The sequence below is a fragment of the Protopterus annectens genome, chromosome 10.part0 (genome assembly GCF_019279795.1).
Source record: "Protopterus annectens isolate FY-2018-M chromosome 10.part0, PAN1.0, whole genome shotgun sequence".
In the NCBI taxonomy this organism is placed as follows: Eukaryota; Metazoa; Chordata; order Ceratodontiformes; family Protopteridae; genus Protopterus; species Protopterus annectens.
In genome coordinates, this window is record NC_056744.1 from 1,525,521,740 (window position 1) to 1,525,549,721 (window position 27,982).

Below are 27,982 nucleotides of genomic sequence, written 5' to 3' on the forward strand. Positions count from 1 at the left end.
ACAACAGAAGTCATATTACAGAAGTTGTATGATTTAAGAAAAAAAACAAGCAAGTTCACAGTACAGCCATAACAATATCTGTTTATGTCAATGTGTAACAAGACAAGACAGGACAGCACATATTTCACGTTTATTGTTGTAGAAGAACTCACATTTGCTTATATATTACAGTCATAATTATATGTTTAAAAGGGAAGTCAGTTTATGTCTGTGAATAACATGACAGCATGCATGTGTGTGTTTACAGGATCTACTTCAAGTGTTTATGTGCTAAATGCTTGCAAATATTGGCTCATTGACACTTGCTCAAAATGGCAAGTCCCTAAATCCCACTGTCCTGATCCTGCTTAATTACCTAGCCCTTCCACCACTTGACCCTACTAAAGTGCATAGTATGACCAGATCCCTAACTCTAACCCTAAAACTCCAATCCATTTTATAACCCTCATCATATCACTTCCATCTTACTCCATAAACCTAAAGTCCCCATTTACTCCCTAAATCTAAAACTCATCTCCCACCCTACCTAAACATAAAGCCTCCTCCAGTCACTCCATAAGCCTAAAGTTCCACACACATCCCACCTCCCTAAACTTGAAGTCCCTTCCTGCTCTCTAAATGTAAAACTCACCTCCAGCTCCCTAAACATAGTTACCTGATCACTCCCTAACCCTAATCTCCCCTCCAGCTCTCTAACCCTAAAATCTCTACCTGAACCCTAAACCTAAATCTCCCCTCCAGCTCATTGCCTGAAACATTAACTTGCCCTCTCACACCCTCCCATTTCTTCCAGCAGCTGTCGCGTTTACCTTGCTTGAACTTAATTACTGCCTTTGGGTGACGTATGACAGCTCCACTCTCTCAGGATGTTTACCACAGTTTGCCCAAATATGTAATCATGTTCAAGCATGAGCTACAGCCAGTGCAGGCTACAGCATGCTGAAGTCCCTGGCTTCGAATAGTGGACTCTGAATGCCCAGAACTGAGACACTTGTATTAGATCCTTGTTTACATACATACAGTGATGTTTATCTACTGTGTGTGACACTTCTTCAAACTGGCCAAATTAGTACATACCAAGACTGTCAAAATGTCACTTCTGAAGCCTCCTAGAACTAGAACAACTAAGTCTCAGTATAATAGCAGAAGGACCATATCACCATCCACTCACATATCAATGAGTCACCAGTCTGTCGGCTCAAAATATTACACTGCCGCTAATTTAGGGAATACAAACACACAGCCTCCTTGCTTACAAGGATGGGCAATGATGAAGTGAAAGTTAGTTGTTTTTCTGGCAGAAGGGTATGTGACATCACAAAGGCTCCTCAGTCCCTTTATGCCAGGCAAGTATGAATTTGGTATAGTAGTAGTCCATATGGGTATGAATGTCTTGCGATCTTCAACCCTGAGGGATACAAAGAGAAACATGTTCGATTTCACTGTGTATGTTAAATGCAGACAAGACCCTGCATTTAACATACATGGTGGAATGCAGACAAGACTCTGGTTCTGAGTGAAATCCTACCTCTTCCTGGAATGATTTTCAAAAAAGATAACTGACTCAGCAACTGGAAAAGTAGCTGATGTTATTCCATGGGGGTCCATATTTGTCAGCCTGGTATGAGATGGAATTGCGGACTTGCTTTCCAAGTGATGCCCACACCTCTCATTTCATAGTTTCTATTTGTTGGTCAAGGCCCTTGCTGCCCTGTAGTGCTTTTTTTAGGCAAAGTCCAGCTATTGGAATTCTATCATAGTTGCAGCAAATTTTATTTCTGATGATGTCAGAGTTGCTCTTCTCAATGCCTGAAATCTAAATATTACAAAAAATGCCTTAACTTGAGGCTCTTCAGCAGCTTGAACATATGCATGTCTGTGTCTTAACTGAGACTTAGTTTTACTGTAAGACAGAACTTCCTACTTATCAGGATTTAAGGGTTCCTGTTACGTGATCAAACTTCAACAAATTTGAACCATATATGATCGAAACCATATAGTCAAACTTGCAGAAGTTTGATCACGTAAAAAAACAAAATAAAACATGCAACAGTAAACTAACTGTTGCAAGCAGGGGGGCAAGCCCCCTGCACCCACCCACATCCCCCGCTCTTTAAATATACCAACTCCGAGACTGCACTATAGAGCAGAAAGGGAATATTTTACACTGTAGTGCGATCTCAAATTTGGTATATTTAAAGAGCGGGTGGTGTGGGGGGCGTTGGGGGGCTTGTCCCCCTGTTTGCAACAGTTAGTTTAGTGTTGCATGTTTTATTTATTTTTTCTGTGTTCGAAGTTTTGAAACTTCGAACAGACAAGTTCGATATTGTCATGTTCGAAGTTTCACAACTTTCATCACGTAACAGGAACCCGGATTTAACACTTACCATGCATTCAAACCTGAAGGTGCAGGTGTTTTCATATTTCTCAGGGATCATATCACTTTTAGGCAGATTCCCCAAGATCCACAAACTGTACTTATTGAAATCCAACCTCCCCTTAACAAGACAAATGACCAATTTATATCCTTCTGTAGCACACCATACATATCCCCAGAGCACTATAAAATATGTAAAGGTACTCACTGAATTACCCTTCATGAAAAATTCCTTTTATGTTCAGGTAGTTCCATTATTCTTTGATTAACTGGTGTGACTACACCTCAAAAACTGGATATTGTCAGTGATTCCTGGATCTAATGAATGACAATTCCCTAGAACAAATACTTAGTTAACCACCCCGAAGGGTTACACTATCCTTATCAACTTGGCTCCCAGTAGTACCACAAGTCTTCTTTAAAGCTGAGAATGCCACCACTGTAAATAATTCTGAAGGTAGGGCTTTAAACATACAAACCTATGATATTCTGTGATGAGCTCTCAAGTTTAATTGCACTTTCACCAGTACACATGCAACTTCAACTACCACTTATACAAATGAGTTGTACTCCAACCTACATAAGTCTATAGCTCTAGCTGGTCTATGTCACTTCAGCAAAAACCTCTTGGTCAAATTCCTCTTTGCTGAATGCTAATTGTGGAAAGCATGATACTTGGAATAGCCATTTTAGTGCATTTTTTCCCAGGGGGAAAAAACGCTTGGCCAGCCTAACAAGCATCAAAAATTCACAAAATTTAAAACCTACCAAGGTGGGGGACTGTACCACCCACACCCCCAATGAAGGAATTGTGCCCCCCTACCCCCTAACTAAATGTACCAACTCCAAGATCGCACTATAGTGGGGAAAAAGACAAATTCACAAAGATGTCCAAGTGTTTTTTCCCCTAGGAAAAAATTCGCTAAAACAGACATTTGACAGATTGAGCTTTCGACAATTAACATTTGACAAAGAAGTTTTTAACAAAAATTGTTTTCATTGAAATGAAGTAGACCCACTCTAGCAGTCCTCACTAGAACCAAAAATAAGGGAGAATATAATACTCAACTTGGCGGTCAGTAAGTGTAAACAATCTCATTAATAAAAGACAAAATTTATAAGGTCATATAGCAGATTGAATGCTGCTCACATTAAAGCCTCTAATCCAAAAGGTCAGCATAAAACTAAAGGTGACCATTAGGAAGGGCGAAAATATAGACAGATTAAAACTAAGATTGAAACTAATCCTTCCTTAATTTACTTAGAAAGCTAGGAAATAATACCCAGTAATATTCTGAACTAATGCTAAATGTCATTACCCACACTAATCTGCAAGACACAGCTAACTTACTTGCAGGTAGATCATGCTAATGTTTCCCCAAAAATAGTCACTGAAATCCCTGAGCCCTTACATTCCCTATATCATTATGGATAAGCTGCTATCAAAAACTAAAACGGCTCTTCCATTGCCTAATGATGTTACCTGGATGCTTAATAATTAATGCCAAATATGCCTTCCCTAATCCTCATATACTTGTTTAACTTAAAGCCAATCACAAGGTATGTCCCCAGCATATGAAAAACAGCTGTTGTAATGTCTCTTTGGAGGGGCTACCACTGAACCTGGTGACAGAGAGCTGGTTCAAGGCTCCAGAGAGCACCCCTGCTTTACCAGGCTATAATTCATACCACACCTTTCGGCCACCTAACCTGGACCGAAACACTAAAGATGGAGGCATGTCCATATTCATTAAAGATATCCACACCTCCAGGTTAGCTGCTCAGCATAATGCATCCAAGATTATCCAAGTGCAACTAACTCTGGGCAAGACCACAATCCAAATTGTAACTTGCTACAGATAACCCACCATGCCCCAAGATTCCCACTACTCATTTCTTGAGACAATGGAAAATATTAGGGTACAACCAAATAATGGGCGATTTCAACTACCCCACCATTAACTGGGAAAATTACTCATGTACCAACTCTTTTGCTCAACGTTTTCTGGAGTTCGTAAATTCCAATGCCTTGGCTCAGCTTATCTATACCCCCACCAGGGGCAGCAATATCCTAGACCTGGTTATTATCAACATGGGTGACCGGTGTTCCACACCAGAGGTCAATTCCTCATTGGTCAGATCCGACCACAAGCTAATCAGCCTAGATATCCACATCCCGCCCCCACCTCCCATTAGGGAAACCACTGTAAAAAATATTCTCCAAAGCCAACTTCATGCTTCTTAAGTCAGAAGTGGCAAACTTCATGACACCCATGCAGATGGACAATAGAGGTACGACTGCTGAAAACTACACAAATGCACTTAATAAGCACTTACACGAGTGCATGGATCGAGCTATCCTAACAGAACCAAGATGCTGTCCTCCAAAAAAAGGAAGCCAATCTGGTGGTCCCCTGCCATAAACAAACTCTACAACAGAAGAAAAAACTGTTGCAAAAAAAAGAGTAAAATTCCATGACTGGAAGAACTCCTTGGTCAGCCTCAGTAAGAACTGAGATCCCTCATAAAATCCTCCAAAGCTAGCCATGAAAACAAAATCACCACTGATTCTAAAGACAACCACAAAGCATTCTATAGCTATGTCAAGAATCTCAATGGCAACACTGAGATCTGCTCTGAGTTACAGCACAATGGCACTAAATATACAGAACTAACTGATATTGCCAACATCCTGGCAGATATGTTCAGTGCTAACTTTACCCCCCACCCCCTAAAGGGCCCATCTCTATACTGGAAGAATGCAAAGTTCCTGTAATCACGGTTGCACAGGTGAAAAACACACTTTCCAAAGCCAAGAACACAGCATCCATGGGACCTGACAACATCCCAGGCTGCATTCCACATGAACTGCAGAATAAACTGGTACCCCACCCAAGCACCATGTTCAATCATAGCCTCACCTCAGGCTTTGTGCCCACTGAATGGTGCACAGAAATGGTTATCCCACTCCACAAAGGAGGAGCCACCACGGACCCTGGGAACTACTGCCCCATTAGCCTAATGAGCCTGGTCTGCAAGGCCATGGAACGTATCATCATGGAAGTCATAAACAAAGACATTGGTAATCTCCAAACTTTGGACCCCACCCAGTTCAGGTTTATAAAAGGCAGATCATGTCTCCTAAACCTGATTGACTTCTTTGAAGCAGTCACCAAAGCCGTAGACGAGGGTAAGGTGGTTCACACAGCCTATCTTGATCTCGCCAAGGCTTTTGACACCATCTCTCACTCTGGAATTATAGATAAACTCACTAAATTAGGTATAAATCCCTATGTCACAAGATGGGTTGCCAACTGGCTCACTGACAGAACCCATACTGTGAAAGTAGCAGACTCCTAATCTGACTTCAGACCAGTGACAAGTAGAGTACTACAGTGTTCAGTCCTGGGTCCTCTCCTGTTTGGTATCTGCTTTTCTGAAGTACAGGCTAACTCAGAGGTCTTTGGCTAATGAAGTTCACAGATGACTGCAAACTATGAGCCATAACTGAAACACCTAATAATGTGGACATCCTACTAAAGAGCCTCACTGAGACAGATGCCTGGTGTCAAAGCCATGGCCTCAAGCTCAGTGCCAAAAAGTGCACTGTCACCCCCTTTGGTAAAAACTCTGTACCCATGAGCTACCACATAGGTGGTAGTCTACTTAACACCGAAAGTGTGATAAGAGACCATAGGACACAGGTGGACAGTAGTCTCTCCTTTGATAATCACATCACCACAGTAGTCAGGAAATCCTTTTACATGGCACACCTCATCACAAAAGGTTTCTCATCCAGAAAAAAAAGAGGTCATTGTTCCCCTCTACTTGTCACTCATTAGACCCATTATAGAGTACAATTTCCCTTTTGGTATGTACCTCACAAGACATCTACAACAACTGGAAAGGCTGCTTAAGTACCCCACAAAGAGGATTACCAGCCTCAAACAGATGCCCTACACAGACCGTCTCAAAAAACTCCAGCTTTACTCCATCGTATATCACCTACTCAGAGGCGATCTCTGCATAACATGCAAAGCTACATCAAACCCAGAGCTGTTGGACATGTTCCACTTAAAGAAATCCCAATCCCTCTGAGCTACACACTCTAGGGACCTAATCTCTGTCACCACAATAAACAGAACATGCTGGAGGGATGGACTTCTGTCCCAGAGACTTCCCATACTCTGGAACAAACTACCTATCTATATCAAAGAAAGCTCCTCATTAACACTCTTCAAGAAAAATATTGATGATTGGATGGGAAATAGTAAATTCACACCGGGGATCACCTCTGTGACTCTGCTCGACAGGGGCACAGGAAAATAATTTTCTTGGGTGGCGAAAGCCAGGTTACCTTTTTGGCTAGGCTTGTATAGGCCCTAGGGCTGATAAGCTATAGGTTCATAGGTAGGTACTAGGCTATCAGCCTTACCTGCCTTATTGGCTAGGTCAATCACACATCTTTGACTCCATAAAGTATGACACTGAAAAACTCATACAACTGACCCAACAACAATTTAGTTATGTCAGGGGTAGGTCATGTCTATTTAATTTAGTGAATTTCTTTGAAAAAATCATGCAGGTGATGAGCAAGGATTATTTATTCCATGCAACATACTTGGATCAGACCGGGACCTTTGACCGTATACCCCATGCTCGCATTGTATGTATGCTAAAAGACCTCAAAGTAGACCATAATGCAGTTAGATGGATTGCAAATTGGCTGAAAGGTAGAATCCATGCAATTAAGGTGACAGGTGTCACTTCAGAAAGTAAGAAAGTTACTAGTGGAAGTTTCAGTGCTAGAATACCACCTTTTTGACATATACTTTTCTGACCCCATACTGTAAACCTAGGCCTATGCCTAATAATACTTGCCAATGAATGCAAGCTGGATATTATTGTTCACTCCCCTCTGTATGCAAAATCAACACAGTAAGAACTAATCATTTCAAGCTAATCTTAAACTGAATGCAAACAAGTACAATAATGTTATGTTTCATAAACACCTCTTGTCTGTAGTTTACCATATAGCTAGTACCCCCCTTCAAATGGACTGAGTAGTCAGGGACCTTGACACCTTGGTCCACAGTACCATTGTCTTTAACCACAATATAATATGAATAGTCAGGAAATCCCTCTGTCTATCCAAACTAATTTCTAAAGACATCTAATCCGGGTCAAAATAAGTTATCACTTTGTACTCAGCCCTACTTAGACCACTTATAGACTATAATGCCACTTTTGTTGTGCCCCTAGACAGCTCTGTTGTGCAGCTAGAAAGGTTCCAAACATTTCCTAACTAAAAAGGTTACTGGCTTAAAAGCTCTTAGCTATATATTGTCTCTTGTAAAGGTTTCTTTAGGAGATCTATGCCTTGCATTCTGTGCTATCATAGAAGCTACTCTAAATGACTTTTTGTACCTCCATAAGACAAACAGTTCTTTCTCAAGCTAAGGATCAAAACCTCTACCAACACATAAATAAAATGTATTGGGGGACAGATTTATAATCCAGTGGTTACCCCATCTATCTTTCAAGAAAAACCTGAATGATTGGATGAGTATCCAGAAATTCATCACTTGGTTGACATGTTTTCCTCTCCTGAAAGAGGGATCTACATTTTGAGAGTGTACTGGCAAAGGGAAAATGGTCTCTTATAGGTTTGTAGGTTCATAGGTGTGTACTAGGCTAATGGCCCTGGAGCCTTTACAAACCTAGCCCATAGGATCACCCTGACATCATGCCACCCGACCTTAGTTCTCAGTGCCTCTGTTGAGTAGAGCCACTGGAGTGATCCCCGGGGTGAATTTTTTATTTTCCATCCACACATCAAGGTTTATTTTGAAGAGGGCCAGTGAGGTGCTCTGTTTGACATGTATGGGAACTCTATTCCATAGCAAGGGCAGTCTCTAGGTTATAAACCTGTCCCTCCAGCACATTCTGTTGATTGTGGTAATGCGGTTGAGGTCACTGGACCATGTGGTGTGGAGGGATTGGGATTTCTTTAGATGTAGCATTTCTAACAGAGCTGGATCAGACATGGCTTTGTATGTCAAGCAGAGATCACCTCTAAGTAGGCGATATGAGACAAAGAATAGTTTTAGTTTTTTGAGTCTGTCCATATAGGGCAAGTGTTTAAGGCCTAGGATCCTCTTTGTGAGGTACTTTTGCAGCCTCTCCAGGTGCTGCAGGTGTCTAGTGAGGTACATGCCAAATGGGGCATTGTACTCAATGACTGGCCTAATGAGGGAAGGGTAGAGTGCGACAATGACCTCTTTCTTCCTGGATGTTAAACCCTTAGTAATGAGATGTGCCACATAGAAGGACTTTCTGACCATAGTGGCAATATGGTGGTCAAAAGAGAGGTTGCTGTCAACCTGTGTTCCTAGATCTCTTATAACACCTTCTATGTTCAGTGGACTACCATCGATGTGGTAATTCACGGGAAGTGGGTTTTTCCTAAAGGGGATGATGACACTTACTAGTGCTGCAACACTATGATTCTATGATCCTATGATCCTAAAAATGTGTTGGTTCATTTAGTCATTGCATGGCAAGTGAAAGCTACTAGATATATTTAGAGTCTGCCTTTACCCACTATGTCTGTCATGGATAATGCTTCCAAATGGAAGGATGAGCAAAAGTGGGTGACCATGTAATAGTTCCCAGAGTGGAAACAATCTGGCAATGGTGGTATCCTTGGTGAGCCTGGAGTTATTTCTTTCCTTAACTCATATTGCAGCAGCATGGACTAGTGGGATTCCCATAATACCAACAGCTGATCTGTGTGTGCATCTGTGCATGTGCCAAACCCTGCTGCAATGAGAAAACACACTACTTGGTGTGTATTTGTCCCCATCTCTTTATGCTGCTGTGCTGTGACTCCATGCTCCTCTCACCACAGGAAGGTTGAGCTGGCAGTGGATGCATATTAAACCTGTCCTTGGCTAGCTGCCCTAGTGCCCAGGCTACCACTCAAGTCTTGGTCCATCTGGGTCATAGTCACATCTCTGTCCGTCTATGCCATGGAGCTAGCTATGTATATAGTTTCTTATTTTTAGATGTAACATAAGAGTTTTGGTCTGTTTAAGTGATTTCCTTACTTCCACTACCAGAGATTGCAACATGATTGTCATTCACATCATGAATTCCTGAGCCTGCAATCTAGCAAGCCTCATGTTATGTACAAAGTAATGATACAGCTCAGAACAGCAGGACAAGTTCTCTGCACCCCACCACCCCAAATTATATATAACAACTTCATGGTTGCGCAGTGTTAGGGTAGAGAAAGTAGTCGGTAAAGCAACACAAAGAAGCTTTGGGCATTTTTTTTTTTGTGCTAACAGGAACAACCAAGTGATTTTGGAGATTTGATGATATCAGGATACACAGGTAAACTGATTTTGTCAGAATCACATTGTAAACAAGTGGAAATCAAATTAAGGTCTGTAACATAAACCCTATTCACAGTTTGTTGTTATAGGCAGCAATGTACTGCAAACAGTTTGAGTTTACTGCAGCAAAATTGCTGCTAGTAATGTAAAATGCAAACAGAAGGTTTAGAGAGTAGAAAACCCTGTAAATTTGGCTTTTTTTAAAGACAATTTGTGTCTGTTGGCATGACTGGCAAAATACTGTTCAGCTGACAAAAAACATTATAACAGAATTTTAGACGGGTGACTTTGCCCAACTCATATCACATATGTTTGTGCTTCTTTAGGGAGTTTCATCCCCCAGCTCCACTATGCATGACATTGCTTCTGTAGTCCGAGATGAGGAAGTGGTAAAAAAATCTACTGAATTATTCAATGCCATTCATTGTAGTTTGTTGACACATTTATAATCTTATCAATAAGGGCTCATAATTTCTCTTAGGGAGCTAAGTGTAAGGGTTTCTGTTTAACTGTGTGGCACTGCACTGCATATGTATTGTACAGCTTTGAGACCAGCTAATAACTGTGACACAGAAGTTAACATTTCTGAATCTCAGTACATGATTCCCCAGTTCATTTCTCAGCTCTGATGGCTACATTCATAGGTCTAGATACATACTCGCAACAGAATAAAGAGGTAGAACTAAAAATTCTGCAATGCTTGCATCCAGATGCAATTGCAGTTTATGCCATATCTTCATGCATAAACATTATGTATCCCTTTACTTCCTTGTCCTGGTATGTCCTCTAAATCTGTTTTGCTTTGTGTCTGGTGGTTTTCTTTGTATCATAGTACACAACCGTTGCTCTGTCTTTCAGCCAGCTTGTTTATGGACTTTATTGATCAGATAGCTTCATATTATGATGTTACATGTGCATGTGTGTGTGTGCACATGTGCTGTAACATATTATTCATTAACATTTTTTTCACTTTCTACTTGGTTCATTGAATATGATTGTCAAGTTTAAATAAAATTAAATGGTTTATGGTTAGGCATTTTATATGCTTATTTCTTGGGACCATCTTTAGAGGAATACACTTTTAAAATCTCTACACATTAAGTACTTTACATAAACTACAGCATAAAAGCTACAGCATATAATCTACAGCATAAAAGGGAAACATTGTAAGACTGCAGCAGGAAAACCCTTAATATAGATAGTGAAATTATATAAAGACTGTTAAGAATTAGTTAATTATTACATTACTATGATATAAATTCAAGTTAGGATGCAGTAGTTTGCTTCTAATGACAAAAACAAGAACAACACAACAGCAAGTTTTTAAGGAATCAGGGAAGCATTTTTTTGAGACCAGAAAGCAGTTTCCAAGTTTTGCTTCAATTAAAACATCTGAATATTCTCAGGTACTGTGTTCCAACTGCCTCCCTTCTCCATCCCTCTCTACTCTCATATCTTCATTTGAGTGGGGGGAGCAAGTTCATGTTCCAGACTCCTGAGGCTTGCACATCACTGCCTGTTGCCTCCCACCATATTCTACTACAGCACATGTCTGATGGCTACATTTCTAGGTCTAGACACATACTTGTAACAGATTAAAGAGGCAGAGCTAAACATTGTGCAGTACTTGCATCCAGATGCAATTGCATGTCCAAAGCTACTGCATCAGTTGTAGTTGCATTGATCTGTTGCAGTTACCTGAAAATACTACCCAGTATTCCTATAAATCACATAGGACATTACAGTTTGCAGAAATGTGCAAAATAACTGGAAAGCAATACAGTAATAAAGAAAATTCTTGTCTAGGTAGTATGATATTTCACTCACATAATTTTCATGTAATACATGTTACAATAATTCCAGGACCATGCCAGCAGCTTGGAGCAGCACATCAGATCAGAGTTTGCTGTCATGTACCAGTTCCTGCAAAAACGGGAGCAAAGTCTGATCCAGAAGCTCAAGGATGAGGAAGAAGAGACCTTAAGAAAGATGGAAGACAATCTGAGGAGCATTAAAGAAAAGATCACCACCTTTGAGAAGACAATGACATATTTTCAATCAACATTGGGTCAGCAAGATGCTGTGGCCTTCCTCACAGTAAGTAAAATGCAAGATTTTTGTTTGTTACAAAAATAAGATCTTTGTATCAATGGTTCTACAAACTGTTGGAGAGAGATAAAGTGTACCTTGGGTCCTGGGCTGTTTTTAATCTATTTCCCAATCCCCCTTTGTTTAAGGACATAGAAAAACACACCTGTTCTTTTAAAGGCACCTTCCTAATTGTTTTAAACTTATACTTTCTCACTTGAGTGTTTTAAGTTATATTTATTGTTTAATAAAGCAGTTATAACCACTGTAGTGACTGTATACATCCCAGATGACTGATTGTAATTATTTGAAAAAGTCATAGCAATGTATTTCAAGGTGTTTCAGACACATGCAGAAGCACACAGATGCACACACACACACACACACACACACACACACACACACACACACACACACACACACACACACACACACACACACACACAAAACAGAGTCAAGCCAGATCAATGAAAGTATAATTGTGACCAAACAACAGCAGGAACAGTAACTTTCATCCAAAGACTATGTGTATTCCCACAAAAATAATAAAGTTTTCAGTTTCTAGCCCTAAATGTTTTATCCATGTAGATGTAACAGGCTGTAGCTTTGATGCATTCCAGACCCTTGGGACGATGCTTTGCAATGTGCACTGTTGTTTGCTATTACATTTTCTTTAATTTGTAAAAGCTACACATTCTTATTTTCTGCTGTTTCCACTTCCAAAATAATACCTAAACCATTTTTGGATGTCAGGGTACTTTCTGATGCTAACCTTTGCATGCAGTTATCATTTATTCCTTACAGAATGCTGTCTGTCAACATATGCCTTCGTGTTTGTCCATAATTTCAGTCTTAGGCTAATTATTTTGGCTTAGGCACATAGAAGTTGTTCCAGTAAGCTTTCTGGTTTGACATTAGCATTTATATTTCTGAGGTATCTGATTAAGTTTAGCATAGAATTAAGTGATTATGTAACAAGATTACAATTGTATGCATCTTTTTTAAAGTGGTTTAGGAGCTGACACAGAACTCCATATTCACACCTCCATCTTATTAGCAAAACTAAATAAATAAATCCACCCTTTCTCAGAAATCCTTTAAAGGCATGGTTTTCATAGCAAATGCTGTAAGAGTACTCACAATTGCCATTTATTTTGATTTATTTTTGTACATTTGTTAACTGATCACAAATAGCCAGTTTCATTGTCAGCCTGTAAGGGGGAGGATGAAGTCGGGATACAAATAAAAATAACCAAGTGCATTCATATACAAAACACGAGTTGCCAATAAAAATGAAAATATAGCATATGTATATGGCAAATGAAGTGAAAGTACAGAATGTGAATTTTCAGTTAGTTCCAGTGGAACATAATATGTGAGATCATAATTTAAAAATTATACCTGACTGTGTATTATTTGCCATTTTAGTTTATTAAATTACAGGAGGGAGATTATGAAGGGTATCAGGAGAGTAGTAAGCTAAAACAGTGTCTGGAGGCATTATATATTGACATAAAGTCCAAAAAAAGTTTAAATGCCTCAAATGATTTAACAACTGAGGGAGATATCATCATGTTTTAAGTGGTTAGATACCTATTTCCATCATATATTACAATTAGGATTAATTTAAAAGTTAAAAGTTTAATAATCAAGGCAAACTTCATGGAGTAGTAAAGAGTCACAAAAATGATGGTCCCAACAGAGTTGGCAAAAATTGAAGAGTAATTGATTTTGGAAGAAGGCATAGCAAGTGGGGATTGTTGAGAAGGTGTGTCTTAACTTGAGTTTTAGCAAAATAATAAAAGAAAAAACGTGGTTTTATACAGAATATATACTGACATTGCACTAGAAGGGATGCTGCATGATTTATCAGGATTATTGATTCAGTTAGTAAGAAAAGTGTAATCTTATGAAGTTAACAATGGTGTCTTGTTAAGGAAGCAATTTAATGCCATGTCTCTGATGAAACAACGAAAAGGTGGCAACATTTGAGAAGAAGCTGTGGAGATCTATGGCCAGCTGGCATATACTCAGTGACAACTGGTTGTATTAGAAAATAAGACAAGAAGGGGAGTCTTCTGATTGAATTGTATTCTGGAGGATGAGAAAAGACTGTTTGAAATTTGTTAAAATAAACATGGCACACTGGACAGATTTTGCCAAGAAGTCATTAGGAACTAAAAATGTATGTGTTGTCATTATCAATATCTGAATAAAAACATGGTAAACCTAGGATAATCTTGGAGTATATTCATTTCATTATATGAAATGGAACAAGAATTCTAGCAAACATGCCAACCAAGGAAGAAGAGCATGATGGAAGGTCAGACTGATTTTTATGAAACATGACTTGTACGAGACCACACCAAGGAAGAATTTATACTGTCCATCCAAAGGCTGTGGGTTATATTCCAACTCCAGGTGACTGGATTGATGACACTGCAGTGCAGCATAGGGGGTGGAGGTGGGGAGTGCTGCACTCCTGAGTGCGTCATCTTTCAGATGAGACTTTTAAACTGAGGTCCTACCTGCTTGAGTTGGTGGTCACTCAGGTGGATGTAAAAGATCTCACAACACTAACTCTTCATGTTCTTCCATTGCAGGCTGTGTCTGGGACAGTATGGCTTCTGTACATATATAAGTAAATAAATGAATCATTTTTCGTTTTTCTATGCAATAAACTATATCAAATATCTAAGTCTGCCTGAATGATACATAAAATCAAATTTTGCTTCAACTTCTAAAAGATGTGTGGTTTTATCCAAAAACGTATCAACACTATCTCCAGGATTTAGAAACATTGCATCTTTAGTTGCAGCCAAGTTAACACTGTTAACTATGCATGCATAACTAGCCTCAAAGCTCAATAACAATGCATGCTACCATGTAAGTGTGTGTGACTGGCTATTTCTCATCATGGCCACATTAGGGACCTGTGGGAAAATCATGTTAGATCAAACCACAGAAAACTTAAAAGATGAGAAGCTATTGTAAACATTGAGCCTCTATGGCAGTTAATGCAAAGCCACACACATAAATTGCAATACTGCTGTGCTGATCTACTACTGTAACTCAAGGAAACAGATATGCAGAGAAATGTGTTGTATAAGGAATTAAGTTAAGGGCTAGAGGTAGTGGTAGGGATACAGAAAAAAACAGAAATGATGAATTACTTGAACTTAAAAAATGTGAAACACAGAGAGGATATTGGGATGTAGAAAAGTAATTAGAATCCTACAGCAATCCTGACATCATAGTATGATCAGTGTACCCTTACCTAATGCAAGTGTCATTATAAAATACCCAGGGTGCCCTGCGATCATGTAAACAATCTACTTTTTTCAGATCTTCTTACAAGGTGAGATATAACTGAAAGGTGTCAGGGAAATACATATCAGCTGATTATTTCCCATTTGCAGAATAGAAGCACAGAAACAATTGCAGGTCTCAGGGAGGATTGAACCTTTTGCTCTCTGTATTAAGTGTCTAACAAACACTACACCAACAGTGGGAGCTATACAGTAGTCAAGCAAAAAGGTGTCAGGAAATCACATGGCAGCTGATTGTTATCCATTTGCAGAATGGAAGCACTAGAGCAAATAGAGGCCTTAGGAATGTGAACTTGTTACCAGCTGTAATAAGTGTGTACCTAACAGTGAACAAGGTGAACTACTGAAATAGATAAAAGAGAAAGGTGTCAAGGGTCACATAGCAGCTGGTCGTTACCCATTTGCAGACTGGAGCACAAAATCAATTAGAGGCCTTAAGGGGTTTGAACTCGTTAACCTCTGTCATAAGTGTCTACCAAAAAGTATAGAAGTCAAACAGAAAGTTATCAGGGAAGTACATAGCAACTGATTGTTACCCATTTGCAGAATGGAAGCTTAAAGTTCACAAAAAAAGTCATTCGATCCTGAGGGGTATTGAACATTTCATCATTTACATTTACAAGCTGAGAGTCATGGAAGGAGTCTGCCATTGATGTTTACCCCATTTTATGTTTGCTAACTTATGCAAAATGAGACGTCTCATTTGTGTGATTCATGGCAGATGATGCCAACATAGTAGATGACAATGACAATGACAAGACCAGTCTTATGCAATGAGCAGTGGCATTCCTTACTAGTTGTACATGAGCATCAATGGTGCACTGTGTGACCTGTCAAACACACTGCAACAACAAAAAGATAGTTACTTTATAAGCCCTGTATGACTGTGTGTGTGATGTGTTTTTATCTATTTTTTTACCAAATTAAAGGTTGAAAATGGGAGTATAGGAAAGAGGTGACAAGGGGAATCAATGAAAGGTTAAAAGAGAAGATGTGCAAATAAGAGATAGAAGTGGGGAAGGAGGGAAATACATTTTATTTTACTTTATTTTATTTTATTTTGGGACAGATGCCATTTATTATTATTATTATTATTATTATTATTATTATTATTATTGTTGATGAGGAGAACAAGAGAGCACTAAGGAACAGCAAGCTAAGAAACTAAGAAGGCTGTGTTAAGTACCAGGGGAAGACAGACAAGACTGGCAGCATCTGTGGTAACACAATAAGGAAGAGGGAACAGAATGGTGAAGGAGACATCAGGTGAGCAAAGGTAAGACAGTTGTAGGGGCAAGACTGAATGACCAAAAGTGGTGGGCATACACACAAAAGGGAGGGGAACACCCGGTTGTGGGACAGGACTGGGTACTCCAGCTGCAGTCTTCCTCAGCTGACATCAAATGGAAGATTATTCTTCAGACTGGGAACTTTCACCACTGGGCCCCGCTCAGATGATGGAGCCAGAGCTGGGTACGGATGCAATGGGGCATGCTCTCCGTTTAGCTGATATGGGCATCCAGCCATCTGTTAATGATATCCTCCACAATGTCTACAGCTGCCAAGGGAAGACAAGTGTGTCACCTCGACTCATACTGCTACCAGTGGGTACAATGATATAAACTTCCCCTACAGGGTTACCTGAAGCAGGTGGTGCAGTTTGGGCAGGATGCTTCTGCTGCTTGTCGTGGTGGTAATACAACTGCTGCTACCACCAGTGGGGAGGGGTGGGATGACAGGCCTTGCCAGAGGTATGGGTGCAAGTTGCTGGGTTGCTGCATGTAATACTGCAGGAAATGGAGAGAAATAAAAAAAATAAACAAAATAAATGTATGTATGGATATGAGAGAAAGGATGGTGACAAAAGGAGTTGAGGGAAGAGAAGTACAAAAATAATTAAAAATCGAACCTCTAACTCTGTTGATTCTGGTGCAGTTAAATAGCACTAAATAACATAACAGAAAAAAATATTCATGAATTTCAGAAGCCTGTTTATATATATATATATATATATATATATATATATATATATATATATATATATATATATATATATATATAGTTCCCTTCACATAGTCAACATTTCAGAATGTCGATATTCATTCATATGGCCGAGACCATATGATCGACATTCGAAATGTCGACCATGCGGAACCGGCATCTCTGTAAAGTGTGGAATGGAAAGATTTCCATCTTCTGTACAGAAGTCTGATCTCGGAGTTGGTATATTTAAGTTCAAGGGGGGGTGGAGCCCCCCTGCTAGCAGTGTAAAGGTAAGTTTTTTTCTGTTTTTAATTTTTTATTGTATGGTTGACATTTCGAATGTTGATCATATGGTCTTGGCCATATGAATGTCGACATTCTGAAATGTTGACCATATGAAGTAGATCCGTATATATATATATCTATATATATATATATATATATATATATATATATATATATATATATATATATATATATATATGTGTATATATGTGTGTGTGTGTGTGTGTGTGTGTGTGTGTGTGTGTGTGTGTATACATATATATATATATATATATATATATATATATATATATATATATATATATATATATATATATATATATATATATGTATATATACATATTTAAATATACATATATATCTATGATATACATGATATACAAGATATATATATATATATATATATATATATATATATATATATATATATACACACACACAGATATATATATATATATACATATATATATATATATATATATATATATATATATATATATATATATAGCTATATAGATATATGTAGTTATATATAGATGTGTGCTAGGGACTGAAACAAACAGCCATAATCACATGCAGTCTGATAGAGGATTAACAGGAGGAGCTATTTACACAGACCAATGGGTACCAGTGGTCAGAGATGCACTTTAATTTCTGAGAATACTGCACATATACAAACTAAACATGCTGGTCAGAAGTATTTTATTCACAGCTGATAGGCAAAGGAAACACACTTCTATTTTATATTGAATAAATTCCCACCATTAACTTGGAAAACTACTCCTGTACCAAATTCAACGTTGTCTGGAATTCATAAATTCCAATGCCTGGGATCAACGTATCCCACCCCCACCGGGGGCAGCAATATCCTAGACCTGGTCATTACCAACATGGGCGACCAGTGTTCCACACCAGAGGTCAATTCCTCGTTGGTCAGATCCAACCACAAGTTAATCACCCTAGACATCCAATTCCTGCCCCCACCCCCCATTAAGGAAACCACTGTAAAAAAATGTTTCCAAAGCCAACTTCAGGCTTCTTAAGACAGAAGTGGCAAACTTCACAACACCCATGCAGATGGATAATAGAGGTACGACTATTGAATCCTACACAAATGCACTTTATAAGCACTTACACGAGTGCATGGATCATGCTGTCCCTAACAGAACCAAGATGCTATCCTCCAAAAAAAGCAAGCCAATCTGATGGTCCCCTACCATAAACAAACTCTACAATAGAATAAAGAAACTGTTGCAAAAAAGAGTAAAATCCCATGATTGCAGGAACTCCCTGGTCAGCCTCAGTAAGAAGATGAGATCCCTCATAAAATCCTCCAAAGCTAGTTACAAAAACAAAATCACCACTGATTCTAAAGACAACCACAAAGCATTCTATAGCTATGTCAATAATCTCAATGGCAACACTCAGATCTTCTCTGAGTTACAGCACAATGGCACTAAATATACAGAACCAACTGATATTGCCAACATCCTGGCAGATAGGTTCAGTACTAACTTTATCCCCCTCTCACCCCCTAAAGGACCAATCTCTATACCAGAAGAATGCAAAGTTCCTGTAATCATGGCTGCACAGGTAAAAGCCACACTCTCCAAAGCCAAGAACACAGCATCCATGGGACCTGACAACATCCACAATGTCTACAGCTGCCAAGGGAAGACAAGTGTGTCACCTCGACTCATACTGCTACCAGCGGGTACAATGATATAAACTTCCCCTACAGGGTTACCTGAAGCAGGTGGTGCAGTTTGGGCAGGATGCTTCTGTTGCTTGTCGTGGTGGTAATACAACTGCTGCTACCACCAGTGGGGAGGGGTGGGATGACAGGCCTTGCCAGAGGTATGGGTGCAAGTTGCTGGGTTGATGCATGTAATACTGCAGGAAATGGAGAGAAATAAAAAAAAATAAACAAAATAAATGTATGTATGGATATGAGAGAAAGGATGGTGACAAAGGGAGTTGGGGGAAGAGAAGTACAAAAATAATTAAAAATCGAACCTCTAACTCTGTTGATTCTGGTGCAGTTAAATAGCACTAAATACCATAACAGAAAAAATATTCATGAATTTCAGAAGCCTGTTTATACATATATATATATATATATATATATATATATATATATATATATATATATATATATAGTTCCCTTCACATAGTCAACATTTCAGAATGTCGATATTCATATGGCCGAGACCATATGATCGACATTCGAAATGTCGACCATGCGGAACCGGCATCTCTGTACAGTGTGGAATGGAAAGATTTCCATCTTCCGCACAGAAGTCTGATCTCAGAGTTGGTATATTTAAGTTCAAGGGGGGGGGGTGGAGCCCCCCTGCTAGCAGTGTAAAGGTAAGTTTTTTAGTGTTTTTAATTTTTTATTGTATGGTTGACATTTCGAATGTTAATCATATGGTCTTGGCCATATGAATGTCGACATTCTGAAATGTTGACCATATGAAGTAGATCTGTATATATATATATATATATATATATATATATATATATATATATATATATATATATATGTGTGTGTGTGTGTGTGTGTGTGTGTATATATATATATATATATATATATATATATATATATATATATATATATATATATATATATATATTTAAAGATATATATATATATATATATATATATATATATATATATATATATATATATATATATATATATATATATATATATATATATATATATATATGTATATATATATATATATATATATATATATATATATATATATATATATACATATATATATATATATATATATATATATATATATATATATAGCTATATAGATATATGTAGTTATATATAGATGTGTGCAAGGGACTGAAACAAACAGCCATAATCACATGCAGTCTGATAGAGGATTAACAGGAGGAGCTATTTACTCAGACCAATGGGTACCAGTGGTCAGAGATGCACTTTAATTTCTGAGAATACTGCACATATACAAAGTAAACATGCTGGTCAGAAGTATTTTATTCACAACTGATAGGCAAAGGAAACACACTTCTATTTTATATTGAATAAATTCCCACCATTAACTTGGAAAACTACTCCTGTACCAACTCGTTTGCTCAACGTTGTCTGGAATTCATAAATTCCAATGCCTTGGATCAACGTATCCCACCCCCACCAGGGGCAGCAATATCCTAGACCTGGTCATTACCAACATGGGCGACCAGTGTTCCACACCAGAGGTCAATTCCTCGTTGGTCAGATCCAACCACAAGCTAATCACCCTAGACATCCAATTCCTGCCCCCACCCCCCATTAAGGAAACCACTGTAAAAAAATGTTTCCAAAGCCAACTTCAGGCTTCTTAAGACAGAAGTGGCAAACTTCACAACACCCATGCAGATGGATAATAGAGGTACGACTATTGAATCCTACACAAATGCACTTTATAAGCACTTACACGAGTGCATGGATCATGCTGTCCCTAACAGAATCAATATGCTATCCTCCAAAAAAAGCAAGCCAATCTGATGGTCCCCTACCATAAACAAACTCTACAATAGAATAAAGAAACTGTTGCAAAAAAAGAGTAAAATCCCATGATTGCAGGAACTCCCTGGTCAGCCTCAGTAAGATGATGAGATCCCTCATAAAATCCTCCAAAGCTAGTTACAAAAACAAAATCACCACTGATTCTAAAGACAACCATAAAGCCTTCTATAGCTATGTCAATAATCTCAATGGCAACACTCAGATCTTCTCTGAGTTACAGCACAATGGCACTAAATATACAGAACCAACTGATATTGCCAACATCCTGGCAGATAGGTTCAGTACTAACTTTATCCCCCTCTCACCCCCTAAAGGACCAATCTCTATACCAGAAGAATGCAAAGTTCCTGTAATCATGGCTGCACAGGTAAAAACCACACTCTCCAAAGCCAAGAACACAGCATCCATGGGACCTGACAACATCCCAGGCTGTGTTCTACACGAACTACAAAATGAACTGGCACCATGTTCGATCATAGCCTCCTGTCAGGATTTGTGCCCACTAAATGATGAACAGTGATGGTTATCCCACTCCACAAAGGGGGAGCCACCACAGACCCCGGGAACTACCGCCTCATTAGCCTGACAAGCCTGGTTTGCAAGGCCATGGAACATATCATCATGGAACTTATAAACAAAGACATTGGTAATCTCCAAACTCTGGACCCCACCCAGTTCTGGTTTGTAAAAGGCAGATCATGTCTTCTAAATCTGATAGACTTCTTTGAAGCAGTCACTAAAGCCATAGACAAGGGTAAGGTGGTTCACACAGGCTATCTAGATCTCACTAAGGCTTTCGACACATCCCCTACTCTGGAGTTATAGATAAACTCACTAAATTAGGTATAAATCCTTATGTTTCAAGATGGGTTGCCAACTGGCTCACTGACAGAACCCACACTGTGAAAGTAGCAGACTCCAAATCCGACTTCACACCAGTGACAAGTGGAGTACCACAGGGTTCAGTTCTGGGTCCTCTCTTGTTTGGTAACTACTTCTCTGAAGTACAGGCTAACACAGAAGGTCTTTGGCTAATGAAGTTCGCAGATAACTGGAAACTAGGAGCCATAATCGAAACTCCTAACTATGTGGACATCCTACAAAAGGTCCTCACTGAGACAGATGCCTGGTGTCAAAGCCATGGCCTCAAGCTTAGTGCCAAAAAGTGCATTGTCATTCCCTTTTGTAAAAAACTCTGTACCTGTGAACTACCACATAGGTGGTAGTCTGCTTAACACCAAAAGTATGATAAGAAACCTTGGGACACAGGTGGACAGTTATCTCTCCTTTGATAATCACATCACCACAGTGGTCAGGAAATCCTATTATGTGTCACACCTCATCACAAAAGGTTTCTCATCTTAGAAAAAAAGAGGTCATTGTTACCCTCTACTCATCACTCATTAGACCCATTATAAAGTACAATGCCTCTTTTGGTGTGTAACTCACAAGACATCTACAACAACTGGAAAGGCCACAGAAATACCTCACAAAGAGGATTACTGGCCTCATACAGATGCTCTACGCAGACCGTCTCAAAAAAACTCCAGCTTTACTTCATCATGTATCGCCTACTCAGAGACCATCTCTGCCTAACATACAAATCTATGTCAAACCCAGAGCTGTTGGACATGCTCCACTTAAAGAAATCCCAATCCCACAAAGCTACATGCTCTAGGGATCTAAACCTTGTCACCACAATAAACAGAACATGCTGGAGGGATAGAGTCCTGTCCCAGAGACTTCCCATACTCTGGAAGAAGCTACCTATCTATATCAAACAAAGCTCCTCATTAGCACTCTCCAAGAAAAATCTTGATGATTGGATGGGAAATAGGAAATTCACCCTGGGGATCACTTCTGTGGCTCTGCTCAACAGGGGCACAGGAAAATAATTTTCTTGGGTGGTGAAAGCTAGGTTACCTTTTTGGCTAGGCTTATATAGGCCCTAGGGCCAATAGCCTAATACCTACCTATGAACCTATGAAAACTGTCCAATGAAGTAATAGGGATAGTCTTACATATTTGGCCCATGTAATGCTGCAGTTATACAAATGACATTAAAAAATAAACATTAACTTCATACACACCTAGCCGCACCATCAGATCCAAAGGCCAAAACCTTCTGCAGGTACACAAAGCCCTACACCCACCTGGCCAACTATTACTATCCCACACTATAGCCAAACTGTGGAACACTCTACCCACACCACTACATAACATACCTAACCATAACAACTTCAAATCCATGCTTCTCTCCCATCTGTCCTCCAAATGGAAATGTCCTTCACATGCTCCCACTTAAAACACCCACACCACTAATCTCCAAACCTAAATCAACTTTCTTTGCCGATTTTTACAAAATGTCATTTGTCTTTCTCTTAACATCTTTCCAAACACTTTTGCATGCTAGCCTCTGGCCTATCTTAGACATTTCTCAAACTGACATCCTCCTAATTGCAAAACAGTCTATATGTTATTGTAAAACTTTCAATCCTGTACAGACTAATATTGACATATGAAACTCACAGTATCTATTAGTATTTTGAAATTCTTCTGTATTCTGCCTTTTCGTAAGTTTACAAATTTCTGTACGTTATATTTTGCAATGTTGAAAATGTCTCTACTTTATAGATTTATCTAATGTTGCAAATCTCTGTATTTTATAATATGTACCAGAGCTTTTCTCCTCATGTCTCCACTGAAAATGGGCCACAAACTCAGCTGGACTAACCCGGTTAACAAACAATAATAAATAAATAAATAAATAAATAAATAAATAAATAATAAATAAAATAAATAAATAAATGCTTTTCATAATAACACAGCTCTGAACAAGCATCAAGATCCTGAGTCAGTTGTCCACCCCTACAAGAAGATGTAAGCTCAAATACACTAATAATATTGAGGAGTCATACTGGTACCTTTGAGCTATGCCAGTACTGACAGATGTGACACTGATGTGTGAATGTTATACAGCCCTTCTTCCTGAAGCCTCTGCTACTGTTCATATTACCAGCCAGACAATTATTTAGTATGTGTGCTCACCATCGAGTCCTAGGAGGTGCTCCAGTCTGCTAATGTGCATCTACCTTTTCCTTTTGATCTCTTTAGGGCTAAAGGTGTAAAAAGGGCATAATGTAAAATCTGTGGATGGCATGCAGTGGCAGGCTATTTGTTTAGCTAAAATAAGTTACACTTACAGCACAGAGGTGGTGACTGCTTTTGAACTGCTTCCTCCCATCAGTGTAAGAGGACAAGATCGCTTCTCCTCATGTCACTGTAAAGGTAACAGCACTGTACCACCATAAGTGGGATGCCAGTAGCATGGGTGACACTCTTGCCCAAACTATTCCAGGCTTCAGCCTTATGCTGAGTCCCATGATAGCAGAAGCCTCCATCTCTAATCCTTGTGATGGACATCCATAAAAATTTTGGACTCCTCCTCATACCACCTCTCATACCCTCTCCTTCCCCCAGTCTTAAGGTCTCACCTTGAAGAATTTCATGGAAAAAATGCCAGAGAAATGGCAACTTGAACTGTTCTGTCATGTCCCATCTACCACTCAGCGATGGCCAGTGAAGCTCATCTCATTTGCTTGACCAATGCCAAACTCAGAAAATACAGTTATTGTGGTTCCAATTGTTCTTTAAAGTATAAAACATGACAGTCCTCCATCCCTGTTTATGTTGCAGAAAAGACATGCCCTTCAGTGACTCCATCTGCAGATGGTTAAATATGGCAGGACAATCCCACACCCATAAAACAGCTGACTGTGTGCACAGAGCTGCCTTCAGGGAATCCAGTGTTTGCATGACATTGAGTAGAAATGTGAGCGATGTTTACCAGGTGTGCTTGTCATGTAAATTGAAAGATTCATAAACAATAATGAACTTAGCATAATTAGCATAATCTTAGAGCCCAGAGAGAGATAAAATATGATGAGAAGCACAGAGTCTCACCATACTGCAAAAGGAAACAATTTTTCAAGAGTTTGAGTCCTAATAAGGGTGATTTTGGATAACACTTTTTCAGGGTAATATACCTGCTTGTACAAGGTAAAGCATACCTTTTGCAATTTTAATCCTTCAGTGCATCATTTTACTGTAGTGTACCTGCTTAACTCTTGTTTACTATGTTGTGAAACTATCTGTCGTCCACTGCCTCTTTACTAATGCCCTGCCATATTGTACCTACCTCTGTCTACCACGGTCAGCCCCTGTTGTTGTTGGATCATTCTCTGACTACGTATTTGACTCAGTTTCTGCTGTCTGCTGAGCTAGGAAGTGCTTTCCTTGCTGTAATTGCTTATTAATTATATTATTGTGTAACACTGCAAACACAGTTAGCATTTTGGCACATATGGCAGGGTACAGGGTCATACTGCAGTCAGAGTAGAGGCATGCCTTGAGCCGCCCAAGCAAATGCTTTTGGTTTACAATAATGTTTCATTGTACCAGTAATTTGTTTGGTTGTGTGGATTTCATATGAGTGGCATGAACTAGGATTCCAAGGTATATCTGGAATTGCCAACAAAATACCCATTTGGGAAGTCACCCTTCATAAGTCATTGTTAAAGGTCACATGTATGCTATATGTGAGAGTCATGGCAGCTACCTGGTTGGCCTACACACACACACACACACACACACACACACACACACACACACACACACACACACATTATAGATGGTACCCTGTGCATTACAGAATACCTGACAGTTGATGGAGTGATACCCTTTGTGTTTTGTACTCATCTCCTTCCCATTTGGGGCCTTTATTTCAATGTAGGCATAGTCTACAACCACCAGTAACTCAGGAAAATGGGTAATATTATAGAAATATTGCATGGTATTGTCCCTCTCCTCTGTGGCATGTGGAAAAAACATTCTCCCTCACATGAAGAGGCATGACATCAATGAACTGATGTAGTATTCTCTAGGCAGAAGGTCACAGTAGCTAATTTGCATAAAGCCACACTTACCTTGTATCCACTGGGATAGGTACTCAACAATTCCCATGGGGCTGCAAAGGAGAGTGACACATTTCTACAATTTGCCGTATGGTATCCCTATGAACATGGTGTCAGTCCCTAATGTTGATGGCATGGAGGCCATGAAATGTTATATATGATATGACCCTGTACCTCTGGGGCATAGGGTTGCCACCTTTTCAAATGCCCAAAGTGGGACATTTATGGCACAAACGTCAGATTTTGCAGGCCAAGACATACCCACAGCCAGTACAAAGGACAGAACTTCACTTTTTTGCCTAAATATATTTCTTGTAATATTTAGGTGTTTCAGTTACAGCATAACTGTTTTATGAAACTATTACATAAAATATAGGAAATTATTTTGTCCTAAAATCTCAGGACATTTGCCATTTTTACAATTTTTTTGCAGGATACAACTGTCCAAAGTGGGACTGTCTCTCACAAAGTGGGACAGGTGGTAACCCTACTGGGGCAGTGTCATGCACCATCAGCCAAAGTAGATGAAAACAGAGCTTCTTGCAAATATGCATTTTCTATGGCTGAACCTACCCCTAACATTTTTATGTGATGTACTCCATCTGAACATTGGCATATGGCCGAGTTACGATAAATTGTGGGCGCTCTGCTACGTTGCACTTAAATGTTTTTGAACTGCTCCACCATCTTGTTTTGGCTCATTAGAATACACAACATCTCATTATACAGCCATTAGTGTATAGTATGGCCAACCACATAATTTGGTCTCGCCGTGTCATGTTGCGGGCATTTATTGAATCTTACACACCCTGTACTTGGCCGTTCATCATGCAGATTTCCTTAATATAATGTGACAAATTTTTCTGAATCTGACCACTGGTGATTCATATGAAAGAAAAAATCTCAAAAAAGATGGATTAGAAGAATGATTATCTAGGAAATGTTGAGCCACAGAACTAGCTGTGAAGTATTCCTAATGTCCCTAAGATGTTCAAGAATTCTCTGCACATGATGTCAGTCCCACATATTATTATTATCACTGATATTGCATGTAATATATCGCTTCATCATGAAACCACTCATAATTATGACAAGCTAATATCACACAACTATTAATGTGGTGTTCTACAGAAAAATGCAAATAGGGACAAATAGATATTCCTTATGTATGGAAAATGCCTAGTTAACTTAAGTTTCAGGCTACATTTGTAAATAAATCAGTTGGCCCATCAAGGTTACTGGGTTATGGAAAGATGCCCTTGTGGAATCCTTAAGGAAAGCTTTTAAAACCTTATTACTAAGGAGGAGATACCAGCATTTTTAAATACAGGAAACGCCTGCCACAAAGGCAGACATTTAAAACAACCAATGATAAACCAGGAAAATTACATCATAGTTGTGAACAAAACAGAAGGTTGTATTTTTGTTTCACATATAGTGATTTTGCTTTTACTAGTGTTATACAATGGTTGTCATTTGATGTTCTGAAGACCTTAGACTGGAAGAGAGAGATCATCTCAGAATAGGAGTAATTAATTCATTTACCTTGTATTCTGTAAGTGAAGACAGATGCCAGCAATGGATGAAACCATAGACCTAGAGAGTTAACCATAGTGGCCAAAATAGCATTTTCTATTGTAGTTCTGTTATGCTTGTAGATTTGTAATAGAGAAGGTGTTTGGTGAGTTTATGTTTGGTTCCAAACAGGACTGACTTTTTATTGGCTTAAGTAGAAGTTTATGTTATCAATGATCCATTGTCTTAATTTAGAATAATGTTGCTATGACCAGATTATGTATCCTTTATTGACTCTCCTTGACATGCAGCTGTGAATCATGATCCTGTGTGTTAAAAAAGATGAAGGTATAGATCAGATTGTAGAATAACTATTTATTGGCAGCCACTCATATGTAAGTGGCTTCTTATTTTAAATAGAAGGAAGGAGTTAATCTAAGAAGACTACATGATGTGTGTCTGATGTTATTAGTCCTCGGGTA

The 27,982-nt window shown here is 38.9% G+C and overlaps 1 protein-coding gene across 1 annotated transcript in view; it reads left to right on the forward strand.

Annotated features, from left to right (window-relative positions):
* LOC122814327 (zinc-binding protein A33-like) overlaps positions 1-27,982 on the forward strand; it is a gene marked incomplete in the record, with an annotated part of 538,577 nt that overhangs the window by 53,766 nt on the left and 456,829 nt on the right. The window contains 1 exon segment of the mRNA XM_044086914.1: positions 11,641-11,818. Coding sequence (XP_043942849.1) covers positions 11,641-11,818 — 178 coding nt within the window.